The sequence below is a fragment of the Pithys albifrons genome, chromosome 3 (genome assembly GCF_047495875.1).
Source record: "Pithys albifrons albifrons isolate INPA30051 chromosome 3, PitAlb_v1, whole genome shotgun sequence".
Classification (NCBI taxonomy): domain Eukaryota; kingdom Metazoa; phylum Chordata; class Aves; order Passeriformes; family Thamnophilidae; genus Pithys; species Pithys albifrons.
This window is the reverse complement of record NC_092460.1, coordinates 24,463,561-24,480,962: the sequence shown is the minus strand read 5'-3', so window position 1 is coordinate 24,480,962 and position 17,402 is coordinate 24,463,561. Positions and strand designations below refer to the sequence as shown.

General features: G+C 44.2%; 1 protein-coding gene across 2 annotated transcripts in view; it reads right to left on the bottom strand.

Moving 5' to 3' along the window:
• Positions 1 to 6,840, bottom strand: part of NUAK1 (NUAK family kinase 1) — a 54,331-nt gene extending 47,491 nt beyond the window's left edge. Inside the window, exon 1 of one of the 2 annotated variants that reach the window (XM_071551037.1) lies at positions 6,493 to 6,840. In XM_071551037.1, the coding sequence (XP_071407138.1) occupies positions 6,493 to 6,765 (273 nt within the window). In that variant the 5' untranslated portion in view covers positions 6,766 to 6,840. Of the gene's footprint in view, positions 1 to 4,511; positions 4,646 to 6,492 lie in introns of those variants that run through there. The other variant, XM_071551038.1, reaches the window with a different exon arrangement.
• Positions 6,841 to 17,402: the final 10,562 nt, after the last annotated feature.

Here is a 17,402-nt window from a genome sequence, read left to right as displayed (position 1 = left end):
AATTGTCTCCAAATGGCAAATCCACATTGTGGTTTCTAAAAAAAAGTAATAATTTTTAGAAGACATGTCACTAAAAAAATGAAGTACATTTCGACAATATCTAATTAAAGACTTTGTACAAGGAATTTCCATTCTGTTGTGTTTTCTAGCATATGGTGCTGTAAAACCATTTGTAAAAATGCTTAAACATGTTATAGTATTTTTAGCTGAAGGCTGCATTATAAACATTGGCTCGAATTCTGTTGTGAATTACACATTTAGAGGGAATCACACTAGGTATGTAGCAGGCCAAAATGTGCCCTGTCCATTAGTCTAACTTTCCTATATCGAGTAGTAGCCCTTCAGAAATTAATACATTGAGACACAGGGAAGTTAATTGAGCTGCCTGAAATTGTTCAGTCCAATGCAGGAGAGGGCATGGGCAGGGGAAAGAAAAAACAAGAAGCAACGGTTTCTTGGAAACTTTTTAATTCCTTCACATGTAGGAAGTACAAAATCATTGAAAAAACATCACTTAATGTCCACTCAAAGCTCCAAGAACACGCTGTCCTTTAATCTGGTAAAGGATTTGACAAGCTAGTATATTCAGATGCTCCCTTACTGGCTACTCATTAGTTCGGACTTTCATACCACTGAACTGTACTCCCCTGAACAATCTGCTTGTCCAACAAAAATTCTCAGTGCAGAAAACTAGTGTTTTGTACTAGCACCTTTCTCCTGATGACATTCATGCTGTAATCAGTTATTTCTGTAAGCAGACCTTGATGTTAAGGTCTTCTTTGGCATTTCAATTAAACACATGTTTATGTGAAGACCAAAGCAATTTGATACAACCAGGCAGGAATTCTATGGTAAGAAGTCCACAATATTCACTGTGAATAACATTAGATTAATTCCAGTAGTTTTCATTAGATTGATTCCAGTGGGGTTTTTTCCATTTGCTTTTTTTTTTCTCTTTTTTCAACCAGAATCTCAGAACACACCTAATAACTAAGAGTGGAACAAATAACAAATGAACAGCAAAAATATTTTCAAGCCCATATACTCTTTCCAACTTCTCTTCATTCCAGATCTAGAATTTCCATGCAAGCAGAGGATGACCTGAGTTTCACTAACACGCCTTCAGCACCATGAAAACATTGTCCTGATTTAGTCACATTACAAGTGCCTAGAAGAACTCAGTTTGCACAGCCTAAATAAATAAATAAATAAATAAATAAATAAATAAATAAATAAGATTTAGGTGACACCTTTGCAAGAACCTCTCTTCCCGCCTCCTCTGGCCCCATGTAAGTATTGCACGGCAGGAGAGGTGTGCGCAGCAGCCACCGCAGGCTGTGCAGATCCTGCTGGCAGCACCAGCTTGGGAGCAGGGAGCAAAGCAGCCCGTTCTGCGCGGGTCACAGCGCTGGCACACACAACAAAGCAACAGGCAGTGGAGTACAAAAGGGCCAAAAATGGAGACCGAAGCTGGATGTCACACAGGGACAAAAGCTCAGGGTAAAGGGAGAGCCCAGGAGGCAGGAGAGACTGAAGAGGAGGCTGTCATCCATAGGACCCTGATGTCACGCACCCTACGTGGCTGGAAAAATCCATTATTAGGTTGTGAATTCAAAACTAGCTGACACTTCTGATGATTTTGGCTTTAATTGGCAAGTTTTTCCTTTCTGATGTATAATACGGGGCAGTGATACAAGTTATTGTTTCTATAATTCAAGTGTATTATCATAGCTGTGGAAGCCACATGCACGAATCAGGAACCTGCTGTGCAAAGTGCTGTACAAGCACTTCACACCACAGCAGTGTTGTGTAGATACTTACACCGGTGCCTGCAACAAAGGAAGATATCTTAACAAGAGCAACAAAGAACCTCAAAAAAACCAAACAGTTCTGTGTCAGATTTGGACATTGTCCTGAGTAGTCTGGACATTACACTGAGCAATCACAATACAAATCAATATGAAGTAGGGACCCAGGTGCTAAGTGAAACAGAAGTTTTCAGTCAGAAAAAATGGAAATACAACACATCATTAAAGATAAAACAATTCACATGCTTGAGAGGAATACCAACATTTTCTGTAGTAGCAGCAACACAGATGAGAGAATTGAGACAAATGTTCCACCTGGCTTTCACTGCCCTCAGCAACCTATAAGCACACTTTTATCCTTTCATATGGAACCCTTAGAAACCACACCACAAACAAATAAACGGTTGTGTGGCCAACAAGGCCTTAATTACTGATATGACAGAGCTGTCATTGTTGGTATTCATGTTTTGGTTTTGTCATGATATGGAGAAATACAATCAGCAAAGCAAAGATCCTTCTTTTATGTACTCTGTTGCTGTTTCAGGGTTTCAAAAACCCTGTGCAACCTTTCAAAAGCATCACAAAACAGAGCTCTTACAAAGCAAGGGTTTTCACTGGAACTGCAAATAAAAAGATTTGTTGCTTTAGTTTGAGGAGTATTTACAAGATTTCGATTCAGAAACCAGTTTCATTTGGCAACATCCTTCTACCTGCACTTTTATGCAAAGCAGATAAATAACGTGTGCCAGCCACCACACCTAACACGCTTGCCCAAATATGAACCACGTGTTTGTTCTTCATGTTGGGCTGCAGCTTGTCATCAATTCCCCAAATACTTAACTTTCGGGAGGAACGGCTGGAGGAGAATAGTGCTTCCTCCACCTGCTGGTGAGGACGAAGAAAAGATGTCAGGGCCCAGGCTGAAAGGGGGAGATGAAGGTGGAGAGGGAGGTCCCTGTAGCTACTCCCCCTTGCCTCCCCAAGTGCAAGCCTAAGGCGAGAAAGGGAGACAAGCTCCTGGCTTCTGCAAACGGCAAAATGTCCCCTGAGGACAGATGATAACCGAAAAGAAGTACAGATAACACAGACAGCTCCACGAGAGGCGGTAACAACCAACCAGCAACACTAACAAGCTCCAGGTCCAGCGGTGGCAGGAAAGGCAAAGGACTCCCAGCAGAGCATCTCGCCGGAGGGCACCCCCAGGGAGCCCGACACGGCGTGGGTATTGAACCCCTGCGTTAAACTTTCCCGGGAGTGCTCCAGGAAGGCTAACAGGGGTTACCTTGCATCTTCCATGTGTTAGAGCTGCATTCTCCTCTGCTAACATTACTTAAAATGAATGCATATTTTAAATCCAGGTATTGTTTTCTGTGTAATACCAGGAACAGACATAACAAGACTGAAAACTTTAAAGTTGCATTCTAATGAGTATTTACTCCAGTGGAATCACTGACTCAAAGAAAAACCCAGCAACATTTACCATCTTCATGCACCATGCACAGAATCAGCCAGAGGTGGTCAATAAACACTTTAATTAAGGCTGATATAAGTATAGCTCCAGATTTCTTGGCTAACAAACACTGAATACATAACACAAACAGAAGTTCAGTTCTTTGGTTTAACATGTGCAAGATGACAAGTGGAGAAAATGCCCACAGAAACGTCAACGTGAGTGTTAGCTCACAGGTTTGTAATATCATGTCTTCATCCTCACACCTACTAACAGGTGTCTTAATTTAAAATATAGTATGTTACAACTGTACATTCTCAGCCAGTACTAACGAAGAAAATCTTGCTGGCAAAATTAGGCACTTCATACGTCATATAGTGAGCAATATTTTAACTGCTTTGTGCAGCATGCAATACTCTCTGTAGTCACTGTGGTAACTAATACACAAATTCACACAAGTTGCTTCCAGTAACAAACCAAATGTATCATACAATCTACCCTGGAGCTTTATGGCAGGAAGCTTTATGATCATGTACCACAGCATCAGGAGGAAAGACAATAAAGTTTAGAGGAATAACAATTTGAATAAACCTGTACCAAATGGTACTATTCAAGTCAACAGAAATCCTGTTATTGATTCCAATGGCACAGGACTGAAGCACATCTGTACTTTGGGACCTGTCTTCGCATCTTGGTTTTACTTAATTTATCCAAACCTGCCAGTTTCATTTCTGAGCTCTCTATTTATACAGATGATGACAAATCCAAAGTTTATGCTTCATATTAAAAGCCTGGCTAATCATGCAAATATCTTTATGAAAACCAGACTAAAACTAAAGAGATTGTTGACAGACAAGAGAAATGGAAAGGCCAAATAAACGAATCGCTTTGACAAGGCGGCTGAACGGGAACACAACGTCACTGCCAAGGTTCAGCTTCACAACCTGTTACCATACATATCGAAATACCTCCTTACTACTGAGTAAAGAAAGAGATGATTAGCTAAACCAGTAGCAAAATAGGAAGCAAACAGACCGGAGTAGAACAACTTTAGGCTGCGAGAAGACTGGCATTGGACATGGTGCAAGAGAAAGCACTGGTCACATCCTCTGCTCTGTGCATCCCTGCTGGACACAGCAGCATCTGGTCCAACCTGCTCATGGATGATGCAAACACTGACCACTAATAAGAACTGAGAAGAGGAAAGAAAAGAGAGGTGGAAAAAGTTAAGGAAAATTCTGCCCCTATCTCACCAGTCATCCCGTTGGTGCTCTTATCTCACCCACAGAAAGCAATCGGTGTTCACTGTACCAGACAGACAAAGGAACTGTCAGAAAAACAAGACGCGTTTTCCATTCACTTAGATCTGGCTGGATTCCTGACAACTAGCTTTTATTCTGCAAGCAGACAAAATGTGGATGCTTTACACTCGCAGATGTTACAGTTCAACAGACACATTAACCAGAACTTGCCTGCAGACTAGTTAATACTTATGAAGTGCCACACGCCAAGGCTTGCATTACTCCAGTAAAACACTCACACCCTGGTAAGGACTTGTTTAGTTTCTACATACCAGCTGATGGTGCAGGGGTTACATTTTTACTATATTTAAGATTTCATGGGCATTCTGATTTTCACCCTCTCCATTTCAAGATGGCATTAGCCATATAAATTCAGTTCAGAGCATATCATCAAAGTATCCTTAGCTGTGTAGCAGAAGCGCTTGACAGCAAATACAGAAAGACCTGGTGTGCTGCTAATTTAGATGAGATACACATCTACTCTACATCCTTTCCTGTGAGGGCTCTTCCCAAAGCCAAATCTCATTTACACTGCTGTCGTCTTTTTAATTTCTCAACTCTTTTAAAAAGCTGTTTTCAATTTATTTGCTTATTTACTACATTTTGTAATGAAACTCAGAAATAATATACTTACAAAATTATAGTTACTATATAATACAGCCCTGGAGCTTTAGTTAGCCCGAAGCTGTAAAACGGCCAACACAGCAAACTTTAAAAATCATGGACTTAAGAGTGAGCATGTGCAGAGATGTCCATCTCCTGTTTCTCTTTAGCCAGCCTCCAAATGAGCTAATAAACTGAAAGCATATATGATATGACTCTACAACTTGGCTGAAACTCTCATTTTCACTGTCGACACAAAGATATTCAGTTGCAAAGTAAGTGCTCCTTATTAAAGTCACAGCATCTGAAATTTCATTTTCTGTTTTACAGATCCTTCTGCCTTCGGATGCACGAGGAGCTTCCCAACAACCAAAAGGGAAAGATAAATGTAATGTCACCAGGGAAATGCCTTGCTTTTAGACGAAGTCTAGTGAAAACTCAATTAGTCTACTTCGGCAAGAAGACCTCTGTAGAAAACCATCTATTCCTCAGAACTATCTTTAACATAACAACACGCATGCTCCCTCATTTGCTTGCCCTCTGTGAATAGCTACATATTTCTGGGAAGGAAAAATGACAATAACTGTGACTAATGTGTACGTTGCTTCCATCGCATTTCTGTGCCCGGCTGGAGCGCTGCACCAGCAAGGAAATGCTGAAGCTGAGTAACTGCTGGGCAACCTCGGGGCTGCTTCAAGTCTCGAGCCAGCCGGCTGCGCTGAGCGGTGAAACGGATCGTAAAGACCAATGGGGCTGGGCTGCAGTCCCTGCAATTTTTTTAGGTGTCAGCAAAGTTCAGGTCAGAAAAGTATGCCTGAATCACGACATTTTTAAACAGAGAAGCCAACATCTGCACTTCTGACGCTACTCTGCGAGTACCTTTGGTTAGCTGGCGGATGTGACAGGTTTCCCCAAACTGTGAGTTTCCACTGGGGGAAAAAAAAATGTTCACAGTGGAACCGCATGTAACATCAAAACAAAAATAATGAGCCACCCTATTTTTCCAATAATAACGCACCTCTTCAAAATGTACCAATGTGCCATCGCAATACCTTCATCACTCCACCCAGATGAAAGTCTTTCTACAGGATTTGCGCTCGAAACAAAGCCCTGGACCGCAGGCACGGGTGGGATGCTGCGCCTGGTCCTCGGGGCTGCGCCCACGCCAAGTCCCGCATCGCCACCGCCCCCGGCCCCGCACACGGACAGCGGGGGCCCGAGGGGCCGCGCTCGGCCAGCTCCGTCCTGAACTCAGCGCTGGAAATTAAAATTACATATACCTGTACATAGAAAACAAACAAGGAGAGAGAAGCCGCTGCGCCCTCCTTACCACTCTGCCAGAGAACCTCTCGATGGCCCGCTTGACTTTGCCATAGGTGCCTTTGCCCAAGGTCTCCTGCAGCTCGTAGCGATGCTTCAGGTTGTGCTTGTGGTGATGCCGCTTCACGCCCTGCTGCTTCCTCGCCGCCGTTCCCTCCGGGGACGGAGCCTGCCGGAGCGGCTCCTCCATGGCCGCAGCCGCCTCGCCGCCGGCGGGCGCGGGGCCGCGGGGCTGCGCGGGGCTGGGGCTGCTGCCGCGGGCGGCCGCCTCGGCGCCCTCCATCCCGGCGGCGGCGGCGGCCGCGGTGTGAGCGCCCCGCCGGCCTCGCCGCCTCTGCCTCGGCCCCGCGCCCGCGCCGGCACCACGGGGCGCGGCGGGCGGGGCGGGGCGGGCCGGGGGGCGGTGGCGGCGCCCCCGCTCTCCGCCCCTTCCCCGCCGGCGGCTCCGGCGTGGGGCGGCCCCTCCGCCCGACTCGCCCCGCCCCGGGAGCCGCGGGCCGGGCGGCGGCGGCGGCGGCGGCGGAGGCGGCGGCGGCGGGGGTTTATCGGGTCGCCTTTTGTGCCTTGAGAGACGGCGGCTAGGCGCGGCTGTGCCGGCTCGCTGGAAGGAGCTCAGTGGGGCGGACCCCGGGCCGAACCCCCGGACTGTGCTGGGCCGAGCGGGAGCGAGGCGCAGCCCGCGGGTCTGGCGTCTGCACCTGCAGGGACCGCGGGCAGGGGCTACAGTGTGCCCGCACAAAGTGTAGGTCTGGAAAGTTTTTTTCCAGAAAACGCTTAATTTTCCCCATTCACCAGGCGGGCGGGGGTTTCCTGTAGGGTTTCCATGTTAGTGGAATTGACAGGAAAACCCGGGCACGCCCAGGTGCCGCCTGTCCCTGGCATGGGCGGGCGCCCTTTGGCAGCTCCAGGAGCCTTTTGCCTCTCAGAACCTTCCTGGGCCCAGTCTTGCTGCGGTCAACTTGCAAGTCTGCGCCAAGATGTAGAGCTAAGGAGCACCTCACCTCTGCTTTCAGGAGCTTTGAAATACTAAAGAATGTGTCAGGTTTACACTTTCTTCATTTTTAAGTAAGGTGGTTATTTCTGTCACAAAGCTTGAAAACTCAAACCAATACAGGCATATGAATTGTTGCCACGGTTAAGTCGAATCAGATGTTTCCTTCAGAGAGGAAGGCAGACAGACTCTAGTAACAGGAATAGGACATTTGCGTGGGGTGAAATTGCTCTGGCATGCTCCAACACAAAGGCCTTCAAGTGAAAGCCCTGACAGGGTGTCTCTTCCCCACTGACTGTTCTCAATGTGCAGGTTACAGCTGGGGTTGTCTGCCCTGCAGGGCTAACACACTGACCTTTTGAAATTCTGGGTTCCACTTCATGGTCACAGTGATGTCAAGGCACTGAATTTTAGGAGGCAGTAGCCCCAGCCCTCCGTTTCACTGGGGGAGTGTTAGCACAGATGTTGGTCTGTGTGCTCAGCCAGTTCTACTGGCTGGCTCCTGCAAAGGCTCATGTTTCTCAGTGTAACTCATTCAGGAGTGTCAAGGTGATAGGGTTGATACCCAGACACCAGCTCTGGTGAGGACTCTTGTTTGGTTCCTCTAATTTGCCGGGCCAGTGAGTAAGGCGGAACTTCCTCAAGGTTTCTTACTGAGACAGTGAACACATGGCCCTGAGGGTGCAACCTTAGCCCCTCTGACTTGAACTTGAGAACAGAAGTTGCTCCGTAATTACCATTGCTGCACCTTCATTTTAGGATCAGCAGAAGTGCCCAGCTGGCTCAAGGCAAGTCTGCCTCGTGCCATACCCTGTTCCTGGAAGGAGCCAGCACCATGCCGCAAGGGTTGAAGAAGACAAAAAGAATCCTGCAGTAGTCAGAAGTGACACCTCCTATGCTGACTTCTTGATCTTTGGAGGCCTGATATTGACTTAAGCCCTGAAGCATGAAATTTAACATCTCTTTCACAGAGTGCACCACAAACTGGCTATTCTAAAGCAGAAAGGGATGCCTCACTCTGTTACTATATGGAGGGGGGGGAAAGTGCCTTGGCCTCCTGTAGTCCCTTCCTTTTTTTTAACTGTGGAAAGGACAGAAATTCTGTGGCATTCTCTTTGAAGAAGTAAAGTAACAGTTGTAGCTTTGATGTTTTTGTTGTTTTGTTTAAATGCTCTGAAGTGCTACTGCATTTGCTGCAGCTGGCACAGAATAAAGCAATGCTTGGGCTACCTGAGCATCCAGGAGAGGAACTTCGCTGCTGCAGTGGCTGCCTTCAGTGCCTCCAGTTTGAAACCCAGTTTCTCAAACTGAGGGGGTGCCCTACGAAATGTCCACATGAAGGAATGCAATACAGACCTGTTCTGAGTAGGTATTGGCACATGGATGGGAATGCAGCAGCACCAAGAGGCAGGAGGGAGCTAGGAGAGGGACTGGCAACACAGGGAACATGAAGGGTGTCCTTGAGTGCCAGAAGTGAAAAATTGTCCTGGCATGTGTTCACCTCAACACAACTTCACTTAAGTAGATTAAATTGGAGTCTCAATCCTACTGCGTGCCAAGGGTACGGCGGTCTGTCAAGATGACAGTAACAACTGCCTTGTGGTTCTGCATGTCCAGTGAAAGTCCTAGTCCCACGGAAGAGGAGAGCTGCCTGGGTCCTGCTCCGACCTGTGCCAGCTGACTGTGCGCTGGACTGCAGGAGCAGCTCGGGAATGGCTCGAGCGCCCCAGAGGCAGCAGGGAAGAGTGTCCAGCTATGGTTGTCACACTGTCTGGAAGCTCCCTTCAGGCTGGAACTCACTATAGCCTATTTGCAGGTCCTTCATGCCTCTTCAATAGGCTAAAACCAGTGATAAAAATAAATTTCATTATGTTATGCTCACGAGCGGGTTTAATATTCCCAAGAGTGTTCTCTTCTAGCTGTTTGGAAGCATACATCATCAGTTCCATAAGGAAATAAGTCACAAATCATTGCTATATATTGTGACTGGAGAGATACAAGGCATAATAAAATACCAGAAACTCCAAAATGAAAAATGCCAATTTTTAATGAAGTAAGCACAGGTACTATGTAGCATTAGAATTACCACTTTTCCTTTTAAGTATCCATGCTCTTAAATGTGAAAGCAGAGGGCATTGAGCAAATCAAATAAGTAAATTAAAACTGGACACAAGAAACTTGCTGTGCTCATATGTAATAGTGACAGTAATTGAAAATAATGATCAATATAGAAGTATGTATATGATTGAGTGTATTACCAACATACAGAGGTATTTCCTTTTAATTTTTAGCTTGTCAGTGGAAAACATGTAGTGTTTCATTGTTTCTGAAATAAACATTTGGTGAGAATTTCAACTCTCTGAGTTTCTAGACACCACTAGGGAATTCTTCATTGCGGACGGTATTGTTTTATGTAAATGCTTTTCCTTGTTCACAAAAAGGAATTATCCTCCCATTGAAACTAGCAGACTTCTGCTAGCCAGCTTCAAAGGAAATAGGATTAGGTTCTAATTTGCAAAACAGTATTGGAGAATATGTGGTACCAAATCTAAACTATACAGATAATCACAATAACAGCAAAAAAGCCATTGATTTCAGTAGCTTTACCTTCCTGAAGTCAGTATGAGTTGGAAAGTAATCTTTAATAGGATGCAGCATGCTGGCAATAAAAATTTATCATAAAATTCAGTGCATTTTTGGGTTTAATTCTGCCATGAACTTTCAAAACAGCACAACTTATTTATTATCTGGCATAGAGACACTCAGGATAAAAAAACTCCACTGGCTTAATAGCACTCAGTCTCATAATGAGGGCTCCTCAGAAAGCTGACAGCATCTATCATGAGACATGAGTTTCATAGAGCTAATGTTAATTTATTCCACGTATTTAGTTAAATTAAAAAAAACCAAACAAAACAGGTTTACAAAGATACTTACTACCAATACTTATTTTACAAACTAAGACCCAGTATGATTATGCCTATTGCAGCTTAACTTGGTGAAGTAGTATAACTTGTACTCAGACTTTTAAGCATTCTGCACTGTTTGCAAATTGTTCAGTGGTGTTCTTACCAGCCTTACAAAGGTTGGCTTCCGGGGAGAATTCTCTGTTGGAGAATTGGACTACTTTCTTTGACTGTTCCCTGTAGCCTAAGATAGATGAAAGGGGAGAAATGAGTACTAAAGGGATTCACAGATGTAATAGTTACAGGTTCTCATATACTTACATGGTGCTGTCTTAGGTTTCAGTCCTCACTGCTGAGCTCTGTCATCTGTATGTGGAGAAAAACACAACCATAGTTCTTAAAGTCAGTTGAGTTGCTTTGACTGCTCATGCTTGATGATCAAGCTAAGTGTAGGTGTATGCATTTGCTGGACCAAGCTAGAGTGCTCAGCACTGTCCAGACTGCAAATCTAAAGATGGCATGACTTACAAATAATTTGGAAGATACTGGCAGGTGAAACCAGAGGACATTGTCTCAATTGAACTTTCTCCTCTGTGTAAAGTACCTGCTGAGGGAGAGCTTTTTGGGCTGATGAAGTGAAAGCATGCTAATGTGTTCCACTCAAGGACAGGGATTATCCTTTAGAAAGCAGCGGCTGGCAGAGACAGCTGGCATCCATCTGGTTGCTGTGGCAGGTATCTGCATATTATCTGCCCTGGCAGATCACATCCAATCTTTGTAATTGCATGCTTTATGAAAATTGCAGGAGTCAAGAAAGTTTAGGATTAAGACTGTAATGCTAATTTTCTCTGTAGTGAGACACATAATAAAACTTTATCTTGATAAGTAATAGTCTTTTGAGCTGTGTCATGTTTGCATCCCACAGATGTCAGTTCACTATTAAAACAATACTTCAATCGAGTAGTGAACACTGATAGGGCCCAGATTCAGGGGTTATAACTTCCATCTAAATTCATGTGTCTCCTCTTGTTACTGGCTTGCCTTTAGGCCTCTTGAGATGTCCGTGCAATAGGAAAAATAGAGACTTACCTGACTTTAAGCCCTTTGAGCCTGAATCCTGGACCCATTACAGAGCTTTATGGACAGCGAAGAAACTGAGAAATACTTGTAATGTCTGTTTGGAGAGGACTCTGGAATTAAGCTGGGGTTCTTCCTAAAACTATAAGACTTTCAATGGGAGAGGAGCTGTATGTCCATAAAATACCTTTTAAAATTCTGTTTCCAAGCCTCAAGCCTTTTCTTCAGTGGCTTTCACTGCAAATTTAGACAATGAAGAAGTTGTAATTTTTGCCTGTAATACTTGTCATTTCTTCATCTGCTTGGTATATTTAATTGGAATATCCATAGCACAGAGGATAGCATTTACCTTCTGAATTTACACCTCCAGATCTCAAAGTTCATTTACATAATCACATGTGTGCCTGTATGCATTTCACATGATTTTATCCATATAAAATCTGCTTTTCTGCAGTCAGGAATTCCACATGACACCAAAACTCCTCACTGCTATTGCTAAACTGGGGCCCCCAACACCACTGAAAAGTGAAGAGAAACAACCAGAACTTCTCAGGAGACAAAACTCAAATGCAGTGTCTGACGCTCAGTGTCTGTTCTGTTGTAGGGTTTCCAGAAGGATTGAGCACTTCTTTCTTCTGTTTCTTTCCTATTTCTCATTCAGTTTATGTTCCTTCAGTAAAACTCTGTGATAGTGTGTTTACTGTGTTATTTATATATTAATTTCATCACATAAATTAGAAATACAGTTGAAACTACCAGCCCCCTCTGCGTCCCTGCACATCAATACTTTTGAGATTAAAGTCCACACACAAGTTCCGTCACCAAGAATTGTACTGGGCCACGTTCAGTGGATTGCTCATTCCACCAATGCAAACTGCAAGAAAAGAAATTTAAAATGTTATTAAGTCACTCAGCAGCACACTTCCCTCCTCTCATCACTTCTCTTTCTTTGCCTTCCGTTCCCTCCCTTCCACTGCTTCTATTTTTTGCCCTTATTTTCAGAGACTGATTGACTGAATTGTTTTCCACCATCAGCCCGTTAGGCTGCATGTAGGCAGCCAGATCTCCACCCAGCTCACTTTGCCCACTGCCAGCTCCTGCTCTCAGTGTAGCTTACCCACAGAGTCACACAGAATCACAGAATCAGCTAGGCAGGAAAAGACCTCTGAGATCACCGAGTCCAACCTATGACCCAACACCACCTTGTCAATTAGACCATGGCACCAAGTGCCACAACCACGCACAGAGCTTCTCCAAAGCATCACCAGGAGTGGTCATCCCCAGGCACCATTTCACAATTTCTCCAGTCCCCACTCCCCCAGCCAAATGGTGCAGGCAAGCGACGTGCTTCAGTGTTGGGCTTTGATGGTGAAACCACAAGCCCTTACCATGGAAACATGGGTGGTGTTCTGTGAGTTGCGGTGGAAAAGGGTGGAGCTGTGCAGCCACAGGTTGGTTTGGGGCCAGAGGCAGCCGAGGCAGAGACAGGGGAAGCGAAATGCAGCCAAGCCCTGATGGACTGGGGGGCATCCTGCTGGGGGCTGCCAGCCTGTGCCAGGGAGCTGCATGCTGTGGAGGCTTTCATGGGGCATCTGTGTGTGAGAACATAACGGGGAAGCATGAACTTTTGCCATTGTGACCCCTTCATCCTGGATGACTCACAGATGAGATGGGGCAGACACATTCCTCCAGGACTCTGGGATTTCCTGCCCAGTCTGATTGAATGGAGATATCACAGCCACTGGGTAGATCCTGCAAGGCATGAGGTATTACCCTTAGTTGTGGCTTTTGTATGGCATTCATTGTGCTGACGCCTATGATGAAGAAAACCAAATGTTTTGCACAAGATGTTTGTTTTGATGTTGAGGTGTGTGGATCTGTGTCTAGATTGTATTGCTCTTTTCATGCAGATATTTGATGCATAACTGGTTTTCCTGCGAATACAAGGGTAAAGCTGCCCCAATAATACTGGGAGTAAAAAAGACATAGATATAAATATCTTTTCTTCATATATATATTTAGAATGAAGAGGATTAAGCACGAGATGTTATACTGAAAGTAATGCTGCATGTGACACCAATGATCTACTGGATATTCATAACTTTGGATGCTCTTACTGAACAAGCCTTTCACTTAGACTATCACTGACAGGCAGGTACTTGTCATGATGACAGCAAATACTGCCCAGTTACCAAAAATGAACCCCAAAACACTTAGAACAGAACACCTACCACGTTATGATAGATATACAACATACCCACCAGATAGAACAGCATTTATTTTATTAGACTGGTACCATGCATCACTTCCCTTGGCAGCTTGGGTATGAGGTTCAAATCTAGTGGAGATATGGGCACTGTGTGCCACCTGACTTCTGTTAGAAGACAAATCTATAGGGAATTGATGACAATGTAGTCCTCTATTCCCTCTCTTCCCACATGTGCTGCAGGCTGACTGGTAACCTGCTTCTCTCCATAGACAAAGGAGAGCAAAGACTGAACTGTAGCTTCTCAAAAGCTGGAGAACTCCATGTCTTGCCACAGGCTCCACGCTAGGGACACAATCTGACATGGAGAAATCGTCTCCTCCTTCCCACCTTTCCCTAAATTCCCTCTGAAATACTGGAATTCAGCATAGTGTGCATCGTAGCTTCATAGCTGTAAGACTGATCATATTTTTCCTTCACTGATCATTAGTTTATCAAAGTCAAAACAATACTAAATTAGACAACAGATTCAGCACAGAGACTGTCAGCTTCCTTTAGCTTTATGCTGTTTATTTTTCATTTGTTTGCAACCACTTCCTGGCTTTAGAACATAGTGTTGCCTGTGACTTGTAAATAAAATTAGGTCAAATAATAAAAACTATTAATGGTAATATAATAATTCTATGGCAATTGATCAGAAATATGTAAACAGAATATTACAACTTTAGGGTGTGTACCAACAGTACAGCATGACTTTCCCAGGAAAAAGACATACCCAGAATTCTGGGGCAACAGACTACAAAGAGCAGTTAAGTGGAAAATGGATCTGTTTACATACAGATACTCAAGAACCAAATATAATTTTCTATTAGATCTTTTTAAAATCCCATCCTTCATGCCTGTTTGCTAGCAGAGAGGACTCTTTAAATCAATAGCAAATTGGCTGAGTGACAAACTTGATCAAAGCCTCATTATGCGTGAAAATTTCATTTTGCTGGCTAGAGAATTATGAGGGGGAAGGTTTTGTGGCTCTCTGTGTTTTCTTTGTGCTTCTCATGCAGTATAAAGGAAATTGCAAATTTCTAAAATCCCCACAATGGGCATAGGGGAGCAGAGGATACCAGTCCCTCCAGCAGGACAGTGACAGCCCCTCTGAATCCAGTGCTGTCCCCATTGCCAGGCCCAGAGCAGGCTGAGTGTCAGGCATGGGGTAGAGGGCTTTAAGGGTGGGAAAGATGTGCTCCTGCTGTGCTGAAAAGCCATTTTCTTTGGAGCTGATGCTAGCTGATCCACATGACAGCCATCCCTAAACTGTTCTAGCCTGCCCTGAAGCCACAGACAGTCACAGTTTAAAAACCCAAAAAGACAACACAGATCTTAAGATGAAGCCCCCATTCTCCAGGGAGAAGCAAGGTAACACACTGATGCCACCACCTTGCCTCTGTCAATGCACAGTGGGCATTTATGCCTGTAGGAAAGAACCACTTTCCCCGGCAAGTCCACAGAGGCTTGAAGAGGTGCCTCCATCTCTTCCATGATCTATGGCCAATCAGAAAATCTGGCCCACGGCCTAAAAACACTTTTAAACTTGTGTCTTCTTATCTCTCCTGAAGAGTTGGAATACTCTTTCCTGCCTCCCAAGAATTATACAAAAATAAATCTTCCTGGATCTGCAGAATGCTTTGCTGACACTAATTGTGTTATAAGAAAGAAACAGATTTATTTTTGATGGAACAGGACACTCATTTCTAAAGAGCGTGTTTGAAGGTCTGTTACTAAAATAAAAAAAGTATTCAAATTTAATAAGAGGAGCAATGTGACCTCTGCATACCTCCCATTGCTTTAGCAAGGCCAAATCCTTTTAACTTTACCTCAGCTTGTACTAATCTCCATGAGGGCTCTACTCACAGGAGTCTTTGACAGCACCAAAGCTTATGAAGACGACACGGGTTAGATTGCCTAGAATCAAGCAGATGCTGCTGCAAAACAGCTGGAAATTACTAATCTTCTCCCTCTGTATTCATCCCCCCTCATCATGATATTGTCTGAAGTATTCTGTCTCATCCTTCTGAGCTTCTGTTCCATTCCCTCAGTCCCCAACCCACTCTCACTTGTTGGGACAGATGCAGCAGGCTTGTTGGGGGCATTTCCTCCCTTAGGACATAGACACAAAGTCTCACAAACTTTGCTCCATCAGGGTTTTCATCACCTTTCTGCCCCAGCTTGATAAAAAAGAGCATTTTCATCTTTCACCGCTGTGTGCCAGCTGGCACCTACAGAGTCTGCCTGGGGTATTTCAAGGAGATGAAGGGGTGTCAGTGTCTGAATCTCTGTGGTTTCACAGCGAGTGGCACACATCGTCTGTTCTGTGTCGCTGCACTATGAATTCTTGAACAGGCAATCTACTTGATTTCTACTAGTGGTAATGCCAGAGAAAAAGAAAAATTACAGCTGTATCATCAAGAAAATGGCATGGGCCATGTTCATTTTAAAATGGGTGAATTCTTCCCAGAATAACCCCTTTCCTCCAATTTTCAGGTCCATCGGAAATAATGTAGATCAAATATCCAACAGAGGGAAATGAATTGACTGAGGTTGTAACTTTACACACACATTCGGCAGAGAAATACAATAGCTAGATTTCTAAGATTTCAAGCTGACCATTGCAATGAAGATACTCAAATGAGAAAAGAGAAAGGAAGAAAGGTGCTTCTTGCCACAGTTTTATCTAATACAATCTTTGGTTACTACTGATGAAAGAGAAGAAACCTACTTTGCTTTAGAAAGCAAAGCAGAGCCTTTCTGTAGCACCACCAAGTGGTTGAGCATCTCTGGAAAAATCTGTCTGTATAAAAAGCATCAGCAGTGACTCACAACAACATTTTCTAACTATTTTACAGCCTTTTAAGTAGTAAATATGATTTTTGGCTTGTAAATCTGAATGTAAATTGGGATTAATGTCTCTGAAGCTGGCCAGAGTGTGAGTGAAGACAGTGTTAGATGTGTTGCACTCAAAGCTTTCAGGAGAAGACTGACAAAACCTTTATGCTTATCTGGTTTTTGTGTGGGTCAGCAGATGTCTTGGGCTGTGAACCAGGACATGGATGTGTTAGGATGGCTATAGGCACAGAGTGAGACAGGTCTTTGACAAATTCTTTCACTGGTAAGTGGTATCAGTAATCAGTGGTAGGCAAGATCCTGAAATGCTTTTTTAGCGGAATTTACTTTTATTCTGAAAAAAAAATGGTGTGAATTTATAAATCAGATTTGAACAGCTATGAAAAGGTGACAGAAATTAATATAGGGGCAGGTTCCTAGCACCAGGAAAGGCTCCTGGTGTAAAATTGCTGTGTGCCAGTGATAAATGACCAGTGAAACTCTTTCATAAGATGTTTTAAGCTGTTGCTGCTCTACCTTCAGGGCTGGTACTCAAGGAGGGTCCTTTGCCTTGAGTCTTGTTATAATGGGGAGACACCTGTAACAGCTTGGTTGCTCAAGCTCACCCCCACTACGAAGAGACTTTCAGCCAAAGAGATTGCCTGGGATGTCCTTTATAAAACCCGGCTCCCAACATGATCCTCAAGAGCACAGGAACATCTATCTTAGGAGCCCAAGGCACTGGCATTGTCCTGGTCACAGCTTATTTGAACCCACAAATCTGACTCATGGAAAAACTGAAAGTACTGCTCCTGGGACCAGACCATCAGGCTACATCTGTGTAAAGCTGATTTAATTAATGA